The sequence below is a fragment of the Leucopleurus acutus genome (assembly GCF_964270905.1).
Source record: "Leucopleurus acutus genome assembly, chromosome: 7".
Taxonomy (NCBI): Eukaryota; Metazoa; Chordata; class Mammalia; order Artiodactyla; family Delphinidae; genus Leucopleurus; species Leucopleurus acutus.
Window position 1 is genome coordinate 19,869,999 of NC_139150.1, and position 18,755 is coordinate 19,888,753.

An 18,755-nucleotide genomic window follows, 5' to 3' on the forward strand; every position below is an offset into this window, starting at 1 on the left:
TCCCCCATCACTGCAGGGACCATCCTGTCTTATTACCTTCTTCTCACTCCCCTGCCCCCCATCCTGGCAGGGAGAACTGGGGAGGCTGTCATGCTTTCCGTCCTATCCTCAGCACAAGCATGGAGTGCAAGTTTGGTGAATGAATGAGTGGATGAGTAAATGATGGGGGAAAGCCTGGGCACTGGAGTCAGGCCTATTTGGCCCCCAACTCGGCCCCAAGCTGGGTGACCTTGAACAAGTCCCATTCCTCCTCTGAGCTCCAGAGTGTTCACCTGAAACAGGCCTCTATTCCTTCCTGCACACTGGGCACCTCTGAGGCTCAGAGGCTTCTCTCACAGGCAGGACCTCGCCCTCCCCTTGAAATGGTTCTGGGACCTGGCCAATTCCAGTGGACACTTGGACCCCTGGGTCCCCTAGGAGGACAGGGGCCCCAGAGCCTCGATCCTTCCACCCCGATGGCCAGAAGGGGAAGAGGGGTCAGCACCCCGGATCACTGCCGGCCTTCCATCCTTGGGCCCAGGGTTAATTTTTAAAAAGCAGCTCAAAGTCCAGGTGGGCTTTGGCAGAGTTTGCTGTCTCTGTTTGCTCTGGTTAATAATCTGAGGAGAGCAAACATCGCTGGAGGCGGGAGAAGAGATCAACATCCCGGGCCCATCCTCCGGGCCTCTTCCCACCCCCCCCCCACTGCATCCCCCCACCCCCAGGAGAGGCTGTGTGGCTGGATGAGCAATCCTATCCAAAGGAGGCCGGGATTCTTCTACACCCCCGTGAGCCTCAGGCTTCCCCTGGGGCCAATGGGGTTGACAGCCCTAATAACGTAGACCCTCTATGAAGATCGGTCGAGCCATCATGGTACACTGCAGGCAACCTTGGAAGGGTGGCACTGCTCCTATTCATGATTCACTGTTATTTTTTCATTCTTATATCAGGTCTGGTCTCTCCAAAGACAGACCTCCTGAGACCATCACGCAGGTGAGGCAGTGGACTGTTTACAGAGCACTTTCACACACATCGCTCACTTGACCTCTTGGCAGATGCGTCAGGGATTGTTTTCTTCCATTTACAGGTGAGGAAAGTGGGCTTCAGAGAGGGAAGGCCATACCCAAAGTCATGCAGAGCGAGTCAAGCCTTCTGGCTGCCTGTTGTCTGCACCCCTCTTAATTCAGACTCTGCCTTCTTACTACCACCACGAACCAAAGCATAAAAGTCTGCGAAACTTGGTGAACAAGAGGGAAGATAAGTGTTTCAGAAATCTAAGCCAAGATACTTGCTATGATTAAATTTGTCATATGGCTTTGAGCTTCCTGGCAGCCAAAGTGAAAAGGGAATGTCATCACTAGCCAAGCTGCCAGTGACAGACCAGAGGAAACACATTCACTTATTATGACTAGAGACACACTTGTTCCTGATACTGGAAAGATGAATGTATTGACGACTCTTACAGAGGGACATGACTCACCAGTTGTTGGGGCAACTCTGTGGGGGAACTGCCGGATCCTCACATGAGCAGGGGTCTTTCTTGTGGACCTGCCTGTCTGAAGGGGTCATTCCCAGCTGTAGCAAGGAGGCTACTGTGTGTGTAGAATGTTCTGTGCCAAGGGCAGGGAGGAAATGAAGACAGAAGTTCTGACCACTGGAGAAGGGCTCTTCCTAGAGAGGGCCTGCAGTATCACTGGCAAGAGTTTGATCTATGGAGACAAACAGACCTGGGTTTTTTAAAAATTCCCATTTAAATATTTTAATGCAATGGATACTGTCTAGTTTCCTAAGGCTGCCATTAATAAACACCACAAACTGGGTGGTATAAAACAACAGAAATGTATTTTCCTCACAGTTCTGGAGGTTACAAGTCCAATACCAAGTTGTCAGGAGGGCCGCATTCTTCCTGGAGGTTCCAGGGGAAAATCCTTCCTAGCTTCTGCCAGCAGCCCTTGGCTTACTGCTGCCTCATTCCAAGCTCTGCCTCGGTCTTCGCGTGGCCGTCTTCCTTGTGTGTCTGTGTGTCTCTGTATCAAAATCTCACCTCCCACCACCACTTTCTCTTATGAAGACATCAGTCTTTGGGTTTAGGTCCACCCTCCTCCAGTATGACCTCACCTGAACTAATTATGCAAATAAGGCCACAGTCTGAGGTCCCGGGTGCACAGGAATTTGGGGGAGACACTATCCAACCTGTTAAATACACATTCCGCTCTTACCATTGCCGGCTACTGTCCTAGTGCTTTACAAGCGTAACTCCATCAATCCTCGTGACAATGTTCTGAACCAGGAACTATTATCCCCATTTGCAGATGAGGGCAGATGAGGCACTGAGAGGGAAAGTCACTCACCCAAGGCCACACAGCCAGTGAGTGGCACAGAAAGCAGTCTGGCTCCCGAGTCCACGCTCTCAGCCACCACCAGATGCTGCCTCTCCCAGCAATGCTGCTTCCCAGCTGGGAGACCCTAGGCAAGTCACTTTACCTCTTGGAGACTCAAACGCCCTACCTATAAAGGGGAGTAATAGCACCTACTTGATGAGGTTGCTGTGGGGATGATCAATTCCGTGGCCGGTGGAAAGTGCTGGTAGACAGCTGGCACACAGCAGGTGCTCACGGAATGGAAGCTGTGAACACCATCATCATCATTTCTACTATTATTTGCTAGGGCTGTGGGAAGCCACAGCTCAGAGAAGGAACTCTGGGGACAGGACACCCGAGCTCTCGTCTCGGCTCTGCCACAGACTATTGTCTCTGCTAAGTCACTTCCTCTCCCCGGGCCCCAGTTTTCTCATCTGAGAAATGGGCCAGTCAGGCTTGTCCTCCTGGCTCCCAGGTGGAACGACCCAGCGGGAAGGGCCAGGGGCTGCCCGTCTCTTCATCCCACCTGGGACAGGTGAGGAGTTTCTGGGGAAGCCTTCATGGGGCCTGAACCTAGCGCCCGGCTGCACCAGGACCGGGTTGCATTTGGCCAGCAGCTCCTCTGAAGCAGCCACCCTGGCCCCTCGGGACCCTGACCCCGGCCTGGGCACTACAAGGGATCGATTGGCCCTGGCCTTGGGGCCCTGATTGGTCCCGGCTGAACAGAGCAAACAGCAAGGTCATCTACAGCCACAGGCCCGTTCCCCAGCCCCAGTCCATAGCTGCCTCGTGCAGGCAGGTGGTGGCTCTTCTGTCCCCAGACGGAGCCCGTGAGTGACACCCCAGGCGGAGGAGCCCGGAGCCATGCAGAGTCTTGGGGCCCTGCTCTTGCAGCTGACCGCCTGCCTGGCGGTGAGTGCCAGCCCTGTGACGACGTTGCCCGACGACATCCAAGTGCAGGAGAACTTCGACCTGTCTAGGGTAAGGCTGGCCTCTCTGGCAGCGATGGCAGGGTGTCCGAGCGGCTGGGCCTTGCTGCGGGGGAGGGGCAAGTCCTAGGCCCTGGGCTCTCAGTCTCCGCATCTGGAACTCCATGCGTGGGTCCCTCAGGGCCCTTGCTGCTGCCCAGACTCTCAGGGATCTGCTGAAGCTACAATTCTGCATGCACCGTTCTGTGGGCCTCCAGGCTGACATTCTGAGTCAAAGGTCCTCACGTCTGAACCTGCCCTCTCGGGTTCCCAGGGGAACCCATGCTCTGATTAGAACCCACCCAGAAAAGGCTCTGTGCCGACTGCTGCCCTGCAGCCCCCAGCAGCACCGAGGTTTTTGTGACCCTCCACCCCGCAGCCCTTCAACCTTCAAGTCCTCACCTCCCTCGTAGCATCTCTGTTAGCCCGTCCTGGGTCCTCCGCCCTACGTGTGGGATTATGGGGAGATGAGAAGCACGACAGAGGTCAGGCTGGTGGGATTAAGAGGCCCAGGCAGGGCGCTGTGTGTGGGGAGTCTGCCCTCCGGCCCCAGCTCTGCCCGAAGCGCTGGGTGACCTTGAACGGGGCCTGCCCCTCTACCACCATCCTGGGTTCCGTCAGACCCTTGTAGCCGTGCTGGCCTGAGGACTTTCCTTATGTTCAGGGATGAGGAAGGTTGTGGAGGAGAGGCGTGAGGAGAGGGCCTCTGGTGGTCAGGGATGGCGAAAGGTCTGCGGGGACCTGAGGGTCCTTTCAGGAGAAAGAGGCGGCAGGCTTGCCCCGGGTCAGACGCAGCTTAGGGAAAGGAGATACTTTCTGACACGGAGGTATGGGCTGTGTGCAAGGTGGTGAGCAACCTGTCCCCAGAGGAGTAGAAGACAGGACTCCTGCTTTTGGGGAGCGGTGGTGGATGGTGACCTTAAGGCTTGGAGATTTGGACCCCGTCCAGGTGAGCAGCCCAGATCCCACATCTCAGCAGAGTCAGGCCCTCTGCCAGCGAGGTGGGGCCCACCTGCACATCTCCGTCCTAAGCTGGCCGCGATGCCTGGAGTTCCTCCATCAGGGCTCCATCCTCCCTGGAAGCCCTGTAGCCTCCAATTACCTGTAAGACAAGGATGATCACTTAGGAGGAGAAGTCACTGAGAGGAGGGAGGGGACAGATATCCTCCAAATCTTCCTCGAGGTCCAGATCCTCAGAGCTTGTGGCTGCCTCCTAGATCTACGGGAAATGGTTCCACGTGGCCGTGGGTTCCACCTGCCCGTGGCTGAAGAGGTTCAAGGACAAGATGACCATGAGCTCGCTGGTGCTGGGAGAGGGAGCAACGGACAGGGAGATCAGCGTGACTAATACTCACTGGCGGTGAGTGGGGACCCACCTCCACCCCACCCCCTGACCTGGCTTCAGTCACCACCCCATCCTAGAAAGTGACAGGTCTCCACTTCCAGCCAGGACTCGGCCCTGAGCTCCAGACCTCTCTGCTGCCCTCCACCAGGGCAGCCCTTTCTAGTTGTCCCACCTCCACCTCAAGGGCAACGCCCCCAACACTGTGCCTGCTTTCCAACCTGCTCTTTCTCCTTGGGTGCCCTTAGCTCAGTAAGGGCACTTCTCCCCCGCCCCCATCTTGGAAAGCTGGGTGGGAGGCGGCTGTCCTAGACTCCTCTTTCCACTGCCACGGCCATTCGATCCATCATCAAGCCCTGTCCCTGCCCTTCCTAAATCCCTCCAGTCTGTTCACTTGTCTCCTCTTCACCGCCACCACCCTGGACCAAGCCACCACCCTTTCTTTCCTGGTTGTCTACAGTAGCCTCTCTACACTTCTCCCCACCTCTAATCGCCAACTTTCCATCCAATCCTTTCGTCACCCAGCAACCAGAAAGACCTTTCAAAAACTCAAATCTGCTTAAACCTTTCCAGAGCTCCCTATTGCCCTTGGGAATAAAATTCAACTCTTCAACGTGGCCTTTCAGCACCCCCTGCCCCCGACCCCCAAGCACTCACTGTTGCCTGCCCCACTCTCTGCCATGTACTCTGTGACCCACCCAAGTGGACCTTCTTTCAGTCCCTGGAACCCTCCATCCTCTGGACCTTTGCATTGGATGTTTCTTCTATCCGAAAACCTCTCCCCACCTCCCTGCGCTAATTCCTATGGATGCTTCAGGACTCAGGTTCTTTGTCACTTCCTCCAGGAAGTCCTCCCTGACTCCCCCCAACCCAGGTTGAGGTTACATGCCTTCTTCTGTGTTCTCGGAGCACCTCGGGCTCCACCCCGCCCCTTGTGGCAATTCTCACACTGACTGTATCTGCCCCTGGCCTGCCCACCCACCTCACTCGATTATAAGCTCCATGAGGGGACAGGGTCTGTCCTGCCCTCCTCTGTATCCCCAGCATGTAGCACAGTGCCTGGCACATAGATGCTGCTCATTAAATATTAACAAGATAAATAATAATCATAGTAACAATAATATCTAAGAAGTGCATAGTGTTTACTCTAAGCTTTTTGCATATATCTCAGTTGATCCTCACAACCACCATGTGAGGTAGAAGCTATCATTATCCCCATTTCTCAGAGGAGGAAAATGAGAGAGACCAAAAGTAATACATGAATTAATGTGTTAATTCATCATTCTGACTTCATGGTGCCTAAGTCTGATGTGCAGATTTGCTTAAGGAAGTTGATTTTTGGTGCTGGATTTACCAAGAGGTTAGCGTGGATTAGTTCCTTTTTTTCTCTGTCCCTCTGTTCCCTCATGTGAAATTTGTGTCTCCCAGGGCTGGTGTGAGAATTAAACCAGATATTTGGAAATGTTACTTTCCAAATTAAAAAAAAAAAAAAAAGGCATTTAGAAGGACCCTGCAGGAGAGTGGGGTGTCAGGACCATGGTCTCCGCCAGAAGTTACCTTCCTTTTGGTTTGTTCATTTCCAGGAAAGGTGTCTGTGAGGTGATCTCTGGGGCTTATGAGAAAACAGGCACTGACGGAAAGTTCTTCTATCACAAACCCAGTAAGTTGAGTCAAAGGAGACATCTACAGTGCCCTCCTTTGCTAAAAGATACCTGATGTCTTAAGCTCTCTTTCCTTCTGCCTCAGCCCTCTCTGCCCCTACAACTTTTCCTCCCACTTTTCTGCAGTCATCTAGCCTCCCTCCAAATTTCCCCCTCCTTCTCCTTCTCTCTCTCCTTCTTTCTTTTCCTCTCTCTATCCCTCCCCCCGCCCCTGCCCTGCCATGCACGTGCTCATCCAGAATTTGAGTGATGGTGCTGAATGCTAAGGATAACATCAAGATTTCATCAGTCCTCGTGTTAGGCACCTGCAGTCAGCTGATAAAAATTTGCTAGGCATCTACCATATACAGTGTGTATGGTGCCAAGTGAGGGAGGGACTTGGACATGAATTTAATCATTAATCCAGCAGATGTTTACTGAATTTGCTCTATGCATCAAATAATCATGTCAGGGGTTGAATATTTGGGGTTGGACAAATAAATGAGTGAGAGAATTAAAAAATGGTAAGTGAATATAAGTATGATGGTAGATTAGTGGGGTAGTCAATCAATCATTTAATAGATAAATTGATGGATTAATGGATGGAGGAAAGAAGGAAGGCAAGAGGGAGGGAAGGGAGGAAGGAAAGAAGGAAAGAAGGAAAGAAAGAAAGAAAGAGAATGAATGAAAGAAAGAAAAAAAAGAAGGAAAAAGAAAATGGATGAATTTATGGATTGATATATGATGAGGATGGATGGATGGAATGATGGTGGTTGAATTAATGATGAATATATGGAGGAGATGGATGGATGGAGAGGGAGAGAGTGAAGACGGATAATAAATATATGGAAGGGATGGGTGAACAGAAGGGTGGATGAATAGATGATGTGTGGGTGAATAGGTGAAGGATCTCAGGCTAGAAACCTTCTGACCACTGATCTTTTTGTCTTTCTGAATCTTCCATGCAGAATGGAACATCACCATGGAGTCCTATGTGGTCCACACCAACTATGATGAGTATGCCATTTTTCTGACCAAGAAATTCAGCCGCCGCCATGGACCCACCATTACTGCCAAGCTCTATGGTAAAGGCCTGGAACATGATACACTCGTTGGAGCTGGGTGTGGGAGGAGACCCGGGATTTAGGGAAATGGAGTGGGGAAGAGCAGGGAGTTTTGCTTTTTCCTTCTGACAAAACTCCAGTTAAGGGAAAGGTGAAAACATTTACTCTCCCTAGAGGAGGTAGAGCTCAGTCTCCCATTTGAGGTAGAATCCTCTTCTTTTGATCTTGAAAATTCCAGAGAATTCCAGAGCCTTCGGGTTCTTAAAAGAACCAGTGGAAAGAGAGCTGTGTGGGGAGTTGGGAGACCCAGATGCGGAGCCTGGGAGGGACACCTCATCCTCTTCTGGGGCTGAGGTTTCCATAAGGGTATCAAAGAGATGGAATTGGGCCAACAGTTTTCAAACTTCCCCGAAATGAAACTCCCTGGGCAAAATAACCTCAGGTCCTGACGGCCCAGGTACCTGTGGTTCTAGGAGTCTCCCCTGCTTCCTACTTGCAGGACGGGAGCCACAGCTTCGGGAAACCCTGCTGGAGCAGTTCAGGGAAGTTGCCCTGGGTGTGGGCATCCCTGAAGACTCCATCTTCAGGATGCCCGACAGAGGTAAGTGACACCTCCACCTCACCTCCCATTTCTGATACCCGTCTTATCCTTCACGACCCCCAGAGCACATCTTCCCAGTCCCTGGGTCTTTCCCATAACCCTCTGAGATAAGCTGAGCTATGATCCCCCTCCCCTCTTTGTAGAACAGGCAGCTCAGGCCTCTGGATTTGCTCCAAGTCGCACAGAGCGTACCTGGCGAAGCTGAGAGTAGACCCAATTCAGCGTTCCCTCTGCTGCCACCTGTCTAAGTTTGGTTATAGCCAGAATCCATGGCTACCTCTTGGGAGGCAATAGAGTGTTGGGGTTAGGAGCCTGGGCTCTGGAGTTAGAGCACCAAGGTTCAGATTGAGCTGGGTGGCTTCTGGCTGGTCACCCTTCCAGAGCCTCATTTCCTCATCTGTAAAATGGGGATAATAATGCCTCCTTTAGAAGTTGCTGTGAGGAGTCAGTGAAATAAAGCAATTAAATACAATAGCGCCGCACTTGGTGTCTAGCAAGTGCTCAATAGATATCAACCGTGAAACGCTGGTTGTGGGTGGAGACAATGCAGGTTGTGACAGTGGTGCAGCCACCAGTCTATCACTTTTCCAACAAGTGACATGCAGCAAGCCATGGGGGTGGAGCCATCCACGAAGTGGGCTAATGCACAAGACAGGTCCCAGCGCACGTCCCACCTGACACGTAGTCGTTAGCTCTATGGAACAAACAAAGCCTGTCTGGGTCTGGGATGTCTAGGTCTCATTCCCTCTCTCTCCTGTCCTCTGCCCTAGGTGAGTGTGTCCCTGGGGAGCAGGAACCAGCGCCCACTCCACTCTCGGTGAGTACCTCTGCCCCCCACCCCATCCCCACCCTGCCCACTTAGGCCCTGCTGTGCTGGTAGGTGGGGTCGTTGAGAGAAGGCAGTGATGGGCATGTTCTGCCATTGGGCTAACTGCTGCCCCATCTGGATGTCACTTTCCTCATCTGTGAAACGGGGTAATTACCTTTACCTTCCAGGTGTTAGAATCCAGTGACATGTTAGAAAAGGTCTTAGCATAATGCCTAAAAGCAGTGACATACTCAATAATGAGATAATGATACTTGATACGCAATAAATGAAAATAAAGTCAATTGATCCCCCAAAAACGCAAATCCGAGAGCAAAGCAGCTTCTCAAACCAGTGACTCTCCTGTGCTGACTTTTGATTTGCGGGGCTTCCTTCTTCTGTTTTATTTTCCTGCCTTTTGCCATATTAAGTCTTCATTCTTTCTTTCTCTGATTATTTGGAAATTATATATCCTAATTTAGTCTACTGCTGTGTGTGTATATATCTATATATGTGTATGTGTATATAAGTACATATATACATGTAATATTTATTTTAGAAACATATTCTTGAAAATTTGAAAAAATACAAGAAAGCAAAAAAAAAAAGACAATAATGTCCTTATTCCTACATAGAATTAACACTGCTAACATATTATTTGTTTGCTTACATATTTTTTAGAAAAAAATTACCATTGTTATAATAAAACTAACATACGATCAATATAAAGAATCAAAACAGTGCAGCATAAAGGTATAAAAAATAAGTTTTAAAAAATTCCACCACCCAACACCTACCAGCAGTCACATTACTCCGGTAATTTGACCTGCATACACCTGGAGAGGGGCAGATAGAAGGAAGGTTGGATAGATAGAGGAACAGATTTAAATATGCTATTATTAAATGGAATTACATTACAGATGCTATTTCTAAATTTTAAAAGGCATTCCTTGTAGTTTTACTCGAATTTAAAAGGGCCCTGGGGAATTCCCTGGTGGTCTGGTGGTTAGGACTCCACACTTCCACTGCAGGGGACCCGGGTTCGATCCCTGGTCAGGGAACTAAGATCCCGCAAGCTGTGCGGAATGACAGGGGAAAAAAAGCCCTGAAGTTTGAAGGTTTTAAAAAAAAATTCAAATAAATATTTATTATCCACAAGAGATTTACTCCTTAAAGAATGCTCTAGATAAAGTCAAGGTTATGAACTAATATTTAAGAGGCTGGCATCGCTATGGATACTTTTAGAGAATATCTGCTGTTTGCAAGATTTGGAAGACAGACATCCTCACTCCCAAACTTGGTTCCATCTTCTCTTCCCTTTTGCTTTTACGTTGTCCAGACTGATACCATCCCCATTCTGCTCTGTCACCATGATTCCCAGACATCTAGTAATAGTTCTATATTTTAGTGGCGTCTACATTCACCCTTAGTGAATATAACACAGCTTCTCCATTCCTGAGTTATTCTTTCTATTAATCTCTTAGTGCCATTTTTTTTTACCAAGTGCTGTTTTCAAGGAAGGTTCATGGGTGTTTTAATCCCAGAATTCTTCCCTGTTTGAGAACGTCTGCCCATTTCCTTCCTCCTTGAAGGGTATTTCGCTTGAGTGTCAAATTCTAAGGTCATGTTTTCTCTCCCTCAGAAGAAGCTCTGTGTGCACTGCTCCATTGTTCTTCCACACTGATGACCGCGGCAGGGAAGCCTAAGGCCAGCCTGATATTTCTTCTCCTTGGAAGCAATTTGTTTCTTCTGCTCAGATGCCTGGACAGACTTTCTCCTTGATAAGAAGTCAGCATCTTAACAAGGACATGTCTTGGGGTTGAGAGTCTATATCAAAACTTCCTGGAATACACCGTGCTCTTTCCATCCACAGATGACATTTCTACTGTATTTCGGGAAACTCTACTGTATTTCGGGAAACTCTACTGTATTTCGGGAAACTCTACTGTATTTCGGGAAACTCTCTCTCATATTCTGTTCGCTTTGTTGAATTTTGCCATCTGGCGAACACTTGTTCTCTCATCCTGGAGCATCTTTATCCTCCATCATGTACTAGCTTTTCTCAAATTGCTTTTATTTGCATCCACTGGGACTGTCTCGTCTATGACAATCTTCTATTTAGCAGCATCTATTCTTTCTGCTCCTCACTATTCCTAATTTATTCACGAGCCCTGAACCGATGTTGTTTTGCTTCTCAATTTGTTTATTTAGGCCTGGGTTCTCTCTTCGTCTTATTCTGTCAGCGTTTACCATTTCATCTTTGAATCTTGTCTTAATACGTGCATGTTCTTATTATGTAATTCTATAACTTGAGGCCAAAGAGGGATTTCCTTCTGCTTCTTGAGTTATGTTTTCTTCTAGGTTGGGTTCCCTACATCAACATACATGGACGGAAGAGACAAAGGGAAGATTGGGCAGAGGCAGAAGGAGAGCTGCCGGGCAGTCACAACAATGGCTCAACCAACCCTATAGGGAGCTCTGGAACCAGGACCACCCTTGGGAGTTGTCCCATGACGGGGCCAAGGGACGGAGCCTTAATACCCTATGTTGATCAGTCTGGGAAGGGAGCGTGACCTTGAATGAGAGGGCTCCCTTAGCTGAGGTGGTCTCCAACAGGGGCTGACAGTGGGTAGCTGGGAATATGAATCCATTGCTGATGGGAGGACTTGGCAGTTCATGGCCATGTCCACCACTGGACTCTTGGGCTCTTTCTCTAGTTCAGGCTACTTCTTCATTCATTTCTGAAGTGGGTCTGCATAGTTTCTGTATCACTTCTTTTTCTCTGACTCCTGCTTAGTCCGTTTTAGATAGACTTTCTGTTTATTCTGATATGGTGGCGTGGAGGTTTCCTTATTCCTTGGCTCTCTTCCTGCAAATATAAGCTTAGTCCCCTCCCACCCGAATTTAGAGTAAGGTCTGGGTTTTTTGTGTTCCATCCACTTTTCTGAAGTCCAGAGTTGGTTGGAATACACTCGCTTTGCATTCTCTTTGGAAGGACTGATAAATACCCTATGGGGATTCATTCCACCTAGTCGGGGCTGGCAGCAAGGTACATCTGCCCCCAGTGACACCCCCTGGAGCATTGACTGTGTAGCCCCAGAACCTTCACTTAGAAAGAGTCAGGCTCTAGTCTATTTTCCTCTTTTTTTCCCCAGAAGTCATTTTCACTACTCCTCTATCAGAAGAGGAAAAAGATAGGGTTCCCCACAATTTTCTTCTCTCAGGACTTGGGAGTATTAGGGAGAGCTATCAGAAATTTGATGACTTGCCAGGACTGGGAGTTGGAGGGCAGGTCAGGAGCTGAACCTTGCTGACCTTCCTGTTCAGCTCCAGATTAGTGGATCGAGAGCTTTAGTTTTTCCTTTAAGTTGTGCCCCTTTCCTCATTTCAGTGGTGTTGAGCAATACTTGGGGGCTGGGATTTCTGAATTCATTCTTTGCTGATGGCTCGGTATTGGAGAGGGTAATTTCTATCTGCCATCTTAATCCAGATCTCAGCTGAATCTGTGCTTCTTCATCCATGTCAAGAATGAAACAATAGGGCTTCCCTGGTGGCGCAGTGGTTGAGAGTCCACCTGCCGATGCAGGGGACACGGGTTCGGGAAGATCCCACGTGCCGCGGAGCAGCTGGGCCCGTGAGCCATGGCCGCCGAGCCTGCGCGTCCGGAGACTGTGCTCCACAACGGGAGAGGCCACAGCAGTGAGAGGCCCGCGTACCGCAAAAAAAAAAAAAAAAAAAAAAAAAGAATGAAACAATAACTGATGACTTCCCTTGCAAAAGAGAGAAAGGCAGCTTACTTTTTATTTCTTCCTTCCAGGCTTCCCACATCCTCATTTTTGTGGATATAATCTGAGATTGATGTTTATATTTTCCACCTTTTGTTTGGAGAATTACTTTTAACATTTACATTAAGTTGAATGACGATTTTAACAACAATTTAACCTCACCTCTCTATTTTACTGGCTTTCTAGTTTACCATCATTTCTTTTCTACCACATCATGCATCTTCTTGTATTTAGGTTCCCTTCTCAAGTGTTGGGAATATTTCTGTAAGTAATTTCTTTCTGGAAAGGTACACGGTGGAGAACGACAGGATCTTTGCATGTCTGAGAATGTCTTTCTGTGTTTATATCACATGATCAACAGCCTGGTTGAGTGGAGAATCCCTGGGTTACAACCCTTACCCTCTTACAACCTTTAGATATTGCTCTGCCACTTCTGTTATTAAATGCTCTCGTTTACGCTGAGGGCCACTACTAGGCTCTTTATCCTTTGTCTCTAGGAAATGTCAAGATAGGACTCTTCATTAATTTTCTCTTTCCCTTTGAGCCCTTATAGTTGAACAACTCAAGTCTCTCTTCAACTTGGAAAACTTTTCTTCTATTATTTCTATATTGTTTGCCTCTCCTTCTAGAATTCCTATGCTGTGAGTTTATTTCTCATAATCTTTAAACTGCAGTTTATTATCCCTACTGTGTGGTTAAATTTAACAAAATCCTTTTCACCTCCAGTAACTTTCTACTTCTCCCATATTATTCATCTGCATAACTGTGGGCTCCTGTTAACGTTGATGCAATGCCATCTCGAATTTCATTGATGGTTTTAGTTTTCTTCTGTTTCTTACCTACACCCTGTGTTTAGTGGAGATATTTCTCCAGCTCAGTGTGATTCTTCTGAGCAGTTGCATTATTTAATTCGTTCCATGATTTTTCTCTTTTCCTTCATCCTCACCAAGGAAGACCTATGTGCAACCAGCTTGAGATGGGTTCTGGTGGACAGTGGGAGTCCCTGATCACAGCTTCAGTTGCACCTTCAAAGGAGAAGGGAAACGTTGAAGGTTACTACAGTTTTACCTTTTCAGATTCCAGGTCTCACCTGTGGGCAGGAAGACTGCCTGATGGCCGCCAGCGTCCCTGCTCATCCTTCTGTAATTGTCCCGGGACTGTGCCTCAGTGGACTCTACTCCCAGAGATCCTTTTGACAGCTTTGGCAGCCTGCCCTGCTCTGCAGTCCCCACCCCCACCCCCATATCTAGGAGTATTAGGGTCAATCTCGGGGTCCCTTCTTACTCTCCACATGACTTTTCCGCTGTAAGCAGTTAACGATGGTCTGGTCAGCCCTTCCTGCAAGTCACTCCCGCTCCCACTCCCTTGTGTAGAAATGCCTTTTAGTTTCTAGTATGGGAATGCTGCTCTTCCCTGGTTCCCAACTCTGGGTTAGGTTTCTTTTCCATTATTATATTCCTCTGGGCATTTCAGCTGGAAGCTGGATATGTACGTATTGTTCTGATTTGTCATTTCAGACCAGAAATCTATCTTGTGATGCCTATTCTGGAATTCAGGTTGAAGCTTTTGGGAAAACAGGCCATTAACCAATCTAGTAGTGTTTCTGTCTACACCCTGATCCCCAAAGCAAGTGGTTTGTTTATATATTCCAGGGGTAAAGGGGAGCAGCAGTGGCTAGATCCCTGCAACAGCTTCTTCTCTTTCTTCCCCCAGAGAGCCCGGCGGGCTGTTCTGCCCCAGGAAGAGGAAGGATCAGGGGCTGGACAACTAGTAACTGATTTCGGCAAGAAAGAAGGTGATGATCACCCCCTTTTTTTAATCCCCTTCTGCCACACTCCAGAGAGGAAGCGTCCACAGTTGGCTCACCCCAGCTGCCCTCATCACCGTGAAGTCTTTCTTATTTTTCTGCTGGAATCAAGGACTGAGCCTAGAAAGGGCAAATCCAGTACTCTGCCCTGGGCCAGCGGTTATGGGGGAAGAGAGAGGAGTGTAAGGCATGGTCCCTGAGCTTAGCAAGTCTCAGCTCCACGATGAGAAGCGAGTTCTTGGCTTGACTGTATCACTAGGTGGCCTCCTAGACATGGCTTTCTCATCTGTACAATGGGATAACAGCCTGCTGAGCTGCCCTTCAGGGCTCCTGTGGGAGCACATGGGCAAGAACGTGAGAATGCTTTTTGTGATTGATAAAATGATCACTCTCCAAATCTCTCAGCAAACACTGAACCCCGACCCTGCTCCACCGCAGACTCTGTGCTGGGCATTGGGGTCACGGGGATGAACCACCATCTTTTTGGACCTTCTGGTCTAGTAGAGGAGGCAGTCAAGGAAGAAAGTGAGGGACCCAAAAGGGAGGGTCAGCTAAAAGGCTGGGGGAGTTCAGAAAATGGGGGACGAGGTGATCAAGGAGGACTTCCTGGATGAAGGGGAATTCATGCTGTGTCCAGGTATGGTTTTAGGAAGGAAGGCATTCTGGCATTCCAGGGGCACGAATGACGAGAGCAAAGGCACGGGGGTGGGACATAAGGCAGAGGTCAGGCTGGCTGGCATGGGTGTAGGTGAATGTATCATCAACTACCATCCTTACCGAGTCTTTGGGCAGACAAGACCAACACAGGGGATGTTGGGTCTCTGGGTCGTTGGTAACTCCCCATGTTATGGAATGGAATGAGCATGGGTTTTTGGAATCCAGCAAATATGGCTTTGAATTTCAGCTCTATGTAACTCTGGGCAAGTCACTTTACCTCTCAGGGAGTCAATTTCCTTACCTTTAAAATGAATTGAGAATCGTTCCTCTTAATGCAGAGATGAAAACTAAATGAGATGATACCTGTTACAGTATCCGGCCCGGTGACAGGTACACAGTCAGCATTCAGTGAGCACTGCTGTTCTGCCCCTCCCCAGATTCCTGCCAGCTGGGCTACTCACAAGGTCCTTGCCTGGGGATGATTCAGAGGTATTTCTATAACGGCTCATCCATGGCCTGCGAGACCTTCCACTATGGTGGCTGCATGGGGAATGGCAACAACTTTGTCTCAGAGAAGGAGTGTCTGCAGACCTGCCGGACCGTGGGTGAGTGTGGCCCCACCTCTCCACCTCCCCCTGCGCCCCCCAGCCCTGTCCTTCAGACAGACCACCTGCCCATTGAACAGGGAGCTAAGAGAGGATGCTCCAGTGGTGGAATTCCAGGGCAAGTTTCCTGAAGTCATAGGAATTGCACACTTGGGTATGGGTGACCCTCGGCACGTATGCCTTCTTGTGGTCCCATTTCTCAATCTATAAAAAGGGGTCCAGGTGTTGTGGATGAGCAGGGTCCCTGGCTCAGGCCCTTTGATGGGGGTCTTAGGTCAGCGGTCCTAAGGACTTCCAATGCTCTGCACCTCCCTCCCCCTCCACAGAGGCCTGCAATCTCCCCATAGTCCCGGGCCCCTGCCGAGGCTCCACCCAGCTCTGGGCATTTGATGCTGTCAAGGGGAAGTGCGTCCTCTTCATCTACGGGGGCTGCAAGGGCAACAGCAACCAGTTCTACTCAGAGAAGGAGTGCAAGGAGTACTGTGGCATCCCTGGTGAAGGTAGGAGGCCCGACAATGCCAGGCTGGGCCTGGGGGATATCGGGGTCCAGGTGGGGGAGCCCTGGTAGGAGGTGAGGGTCTGGAAAGCTGAGTTCCGTACTCGGTACCAGGTGACCAGCCCAGCCACTCTCTGGGCCTCAGTTTCCCACCTGTAAAATGGGGCCAAGCCTGAGGCCTTGCCCCAGCTGGGATGGGGCATCTGGGCCCAGGCAGAGGGAAGGCAGGACAGGCTGAGTGGGGCAGAACTGGGCTCCAATCCCGGCATTGCCACATTTGGGCTGGCCACACTGAGTGTCAATTTGAGCCTCAGTTTTCTCTTTTGTAAAATGGGACAAAGTACCTACTTCACAGAGCCTCGCACGGTCCACATCCACCTAGCGGCAGCCGTTACTAATAATGGTGGTGCTGCTATAATGATAACAGGGATAGCATTCCAGGGAACAGCAGCCGTTAAAGATTTCTGTGCCTTATCTCCCCACTGGGAAAATGGTACCTAAGGTAAAGCAGGAGGCAAAAAATCAGACCATTCCGTGGAACGCACTCTGGAGATAATCGAGTCACTCCGCAAGCAGAAGTTTCTGGCCTCAGGCTCCGGCTTAAGCTCAGCCCAAGCTGCCGTCCCTCCTCTATGAGGCATCCCCATCCCCTGACCGTCCCCACCCACAGACCCCTGGACGACCCCACACCTACTCCCCGAGCCTCTCTGTGTCCACAGGGGAGGAGGAGTTGCTGCGCTTCTCCAGCTGAGCGGCCCACAGGCCAGAGGTCCACAGGCCACAGGGAGCGCGAGGGCCAGTGTCTGCCCCAGGGTCCCGCGGCAGGTTCCAATAAAAAGCAAATTGTAGACTCCTGAAATTCCATGTCCTGACGATTCATCACGAAGTATAATGAGATGGGGGGAGGGGAGGGGGAGACAAGCTGGGGAGCGGGCATGAGTAACCCAGCTTTCCCCACGTGTGAAAAATGTATGTGTTGGCAATGTAATAGAGCCATGTTCAGGACATGAGATTGGCTATGCAAATTATGAAGCATAAATCACAGCTCTGTATAAAATGGGACTGTTTTGTCTTAATAAAGCTAGAAGAGAAAAGAGGGGAAACTCTGGGTGCTTGTTTCTGGGAGGGGTTTGACAGAGCTCATCAGAGACCCAGGGTCAGAAGAAACCACGTGCCCTAGTGTGTGCCCAACTGGGTCTGGGCAAATGCCCCACGAGCGCCTGAAAGAATTCCCCTGTCCTTGGCCGCACAGAACCCCACGCCAGCGTTTACTTTGCTCACAGCTGCATCCCCAGCAGTAGCTGCCAGGGGCTGGAAGGCCTCGGGGCTGTTTCTCCACAAGGGTCCTGGAGATCCCATCTCCTGGGATCCTTGCTCTGGCCCTTTGCCCCGGAAGAATGGTCACCGCCCTTTGCACTGTGCCCAGAACAACCAGCTGGCCCTGGACCGGAGCTGAAAGCCCTGGGTCTGGCCCGGCTTCTGCTCCCTGGAGGAAGAGAGCAGGTAGGCTGTCCAGGGTGGCTCAGGCACCAACTTGGCCCAAGCACACAACTCCGGGAGCCTCCAGCTCGCACACGCCGGATTTACAAACATCGGACTTGTAAACACCTCTTTCGGGCTCCATCCACCCAGAGGCCTGACAGCTGCCGCTGCAAGGGTCCAAACCCCAGCCTCCTGGGCTCTGAGGTGGAATGCTGTGTTGAGGGGACGAAACCCAGAGGCAAGGATTTGGGTGGAGAGAGCTTTGCAGCCCCTTTGGTCAGCCCACATAGAGATTCCCCGCCTTACGCACCCCGGAAGTCCCAACCTTGGGGCTTCCAGGTTTCAATAGAGAGTACAGTCCTGAGGGACAGCGTTTGTGGGCCTGGCTGGGAGTCACTGGGCAGAAGTGGGTGGGGGCAGGGACACAGGGAGAAGTGACAGGCTCTCCAGCCTGGAACTAACAAATGTCATCACGTCCTGTGTCCATACCTTGCCCCCTCCATGCATGATTCACACAGTGGGGCTGCCACCTATGGCAGTTGGAAGGTGCCATGCTGAAGAAAGATATTTTGAAGGGACCTGAAGGACAAATGCCTAAACCGGACAGTGCAAGCCACAGGTGGGCTGGCCAGCCTCAGCTCAGCTGGTGGATGGGAGTTTGGCTCCTAGGGTATTTTACAGTTCTGAGTTCACCATTAAAAAATGCACCTCCCGGATTTCCCTGGTGGTGCAGTGGTTGAGAATCCGCCTGCCAATGCAGGGGACGCGGGTTCGATCCCTGATCCAGGAAGATCCCACATGCCGCGGAGCAGCTAAGCCCGTGCGCCACAACTACTAAAGCCCGCGTGCCCAGGGGCCCGCGCGCCGCAACTACTGAAGCCCTGGTGCCTACAGCCCGTGCTCTGCAACAAGAGAAGCCACCACAATGAGAAGCCCGCGCACCGCAACAAAGAGTAGTAGCCTCTGCTCGCCGCAACTAGAGAAAGCCCGGGCACAGCAACAAAGACCCAAGGCAGCCAAAAAAAAAAAAAAAAAAAAAAAAAAAAATGGACCTCCCATATAAAACTCTAGGTTTCTCAATTCTCTTGAAAAATAAGTTCTGGCCGCCTTGGGCCTGCATCCTGCACCCGAGACACCCCTCTAGCTGGGGCCTCCCCTGTGGGT

The 18,755-nt window shown here is 50.3% G+C and overlaps 1 protein-coding gene across 1 annotated transcript; it reads left to right on the forward strand.

Annotated features, from left to right (window-relative positions):
• The first annotated feature begins 3,098 nt into the window (after positions 1 to 3,098).
• AMBP (alpha-1-microglobulin/bikunin precursor) lies at positions 3,099 to 17,212 on the forward strand. The gene is made up of 10 exons (XM_082843445.1): positions 3,099 to 3,320; positions 4,525 to 4,667; positions 6,233 to 6,309; positions 7,258 to 7,374; positions 7,853 to 7,954; positions 8,725 to 8,771; positions 14,258 to 14,339; positions 15,446 to 15,613; positions 15,940 to 16,113; positions 16,829 to 17,212. The coding sequence occupies exons 1-10, from the start codon at positions 3,204 to 3,206 to the stop codon at positions 16,858 to 16,860; spliced, it is 1,059 nt and encodes a 352-aa protein (XP_082699571.1). The 5' UTR covers positions 3,099 to 3,203; the 3' UTR covers positions 16,861 to 17,212.
• Positions 17,213 to 18,755: the final 1,543 nt, after the last annotated feature.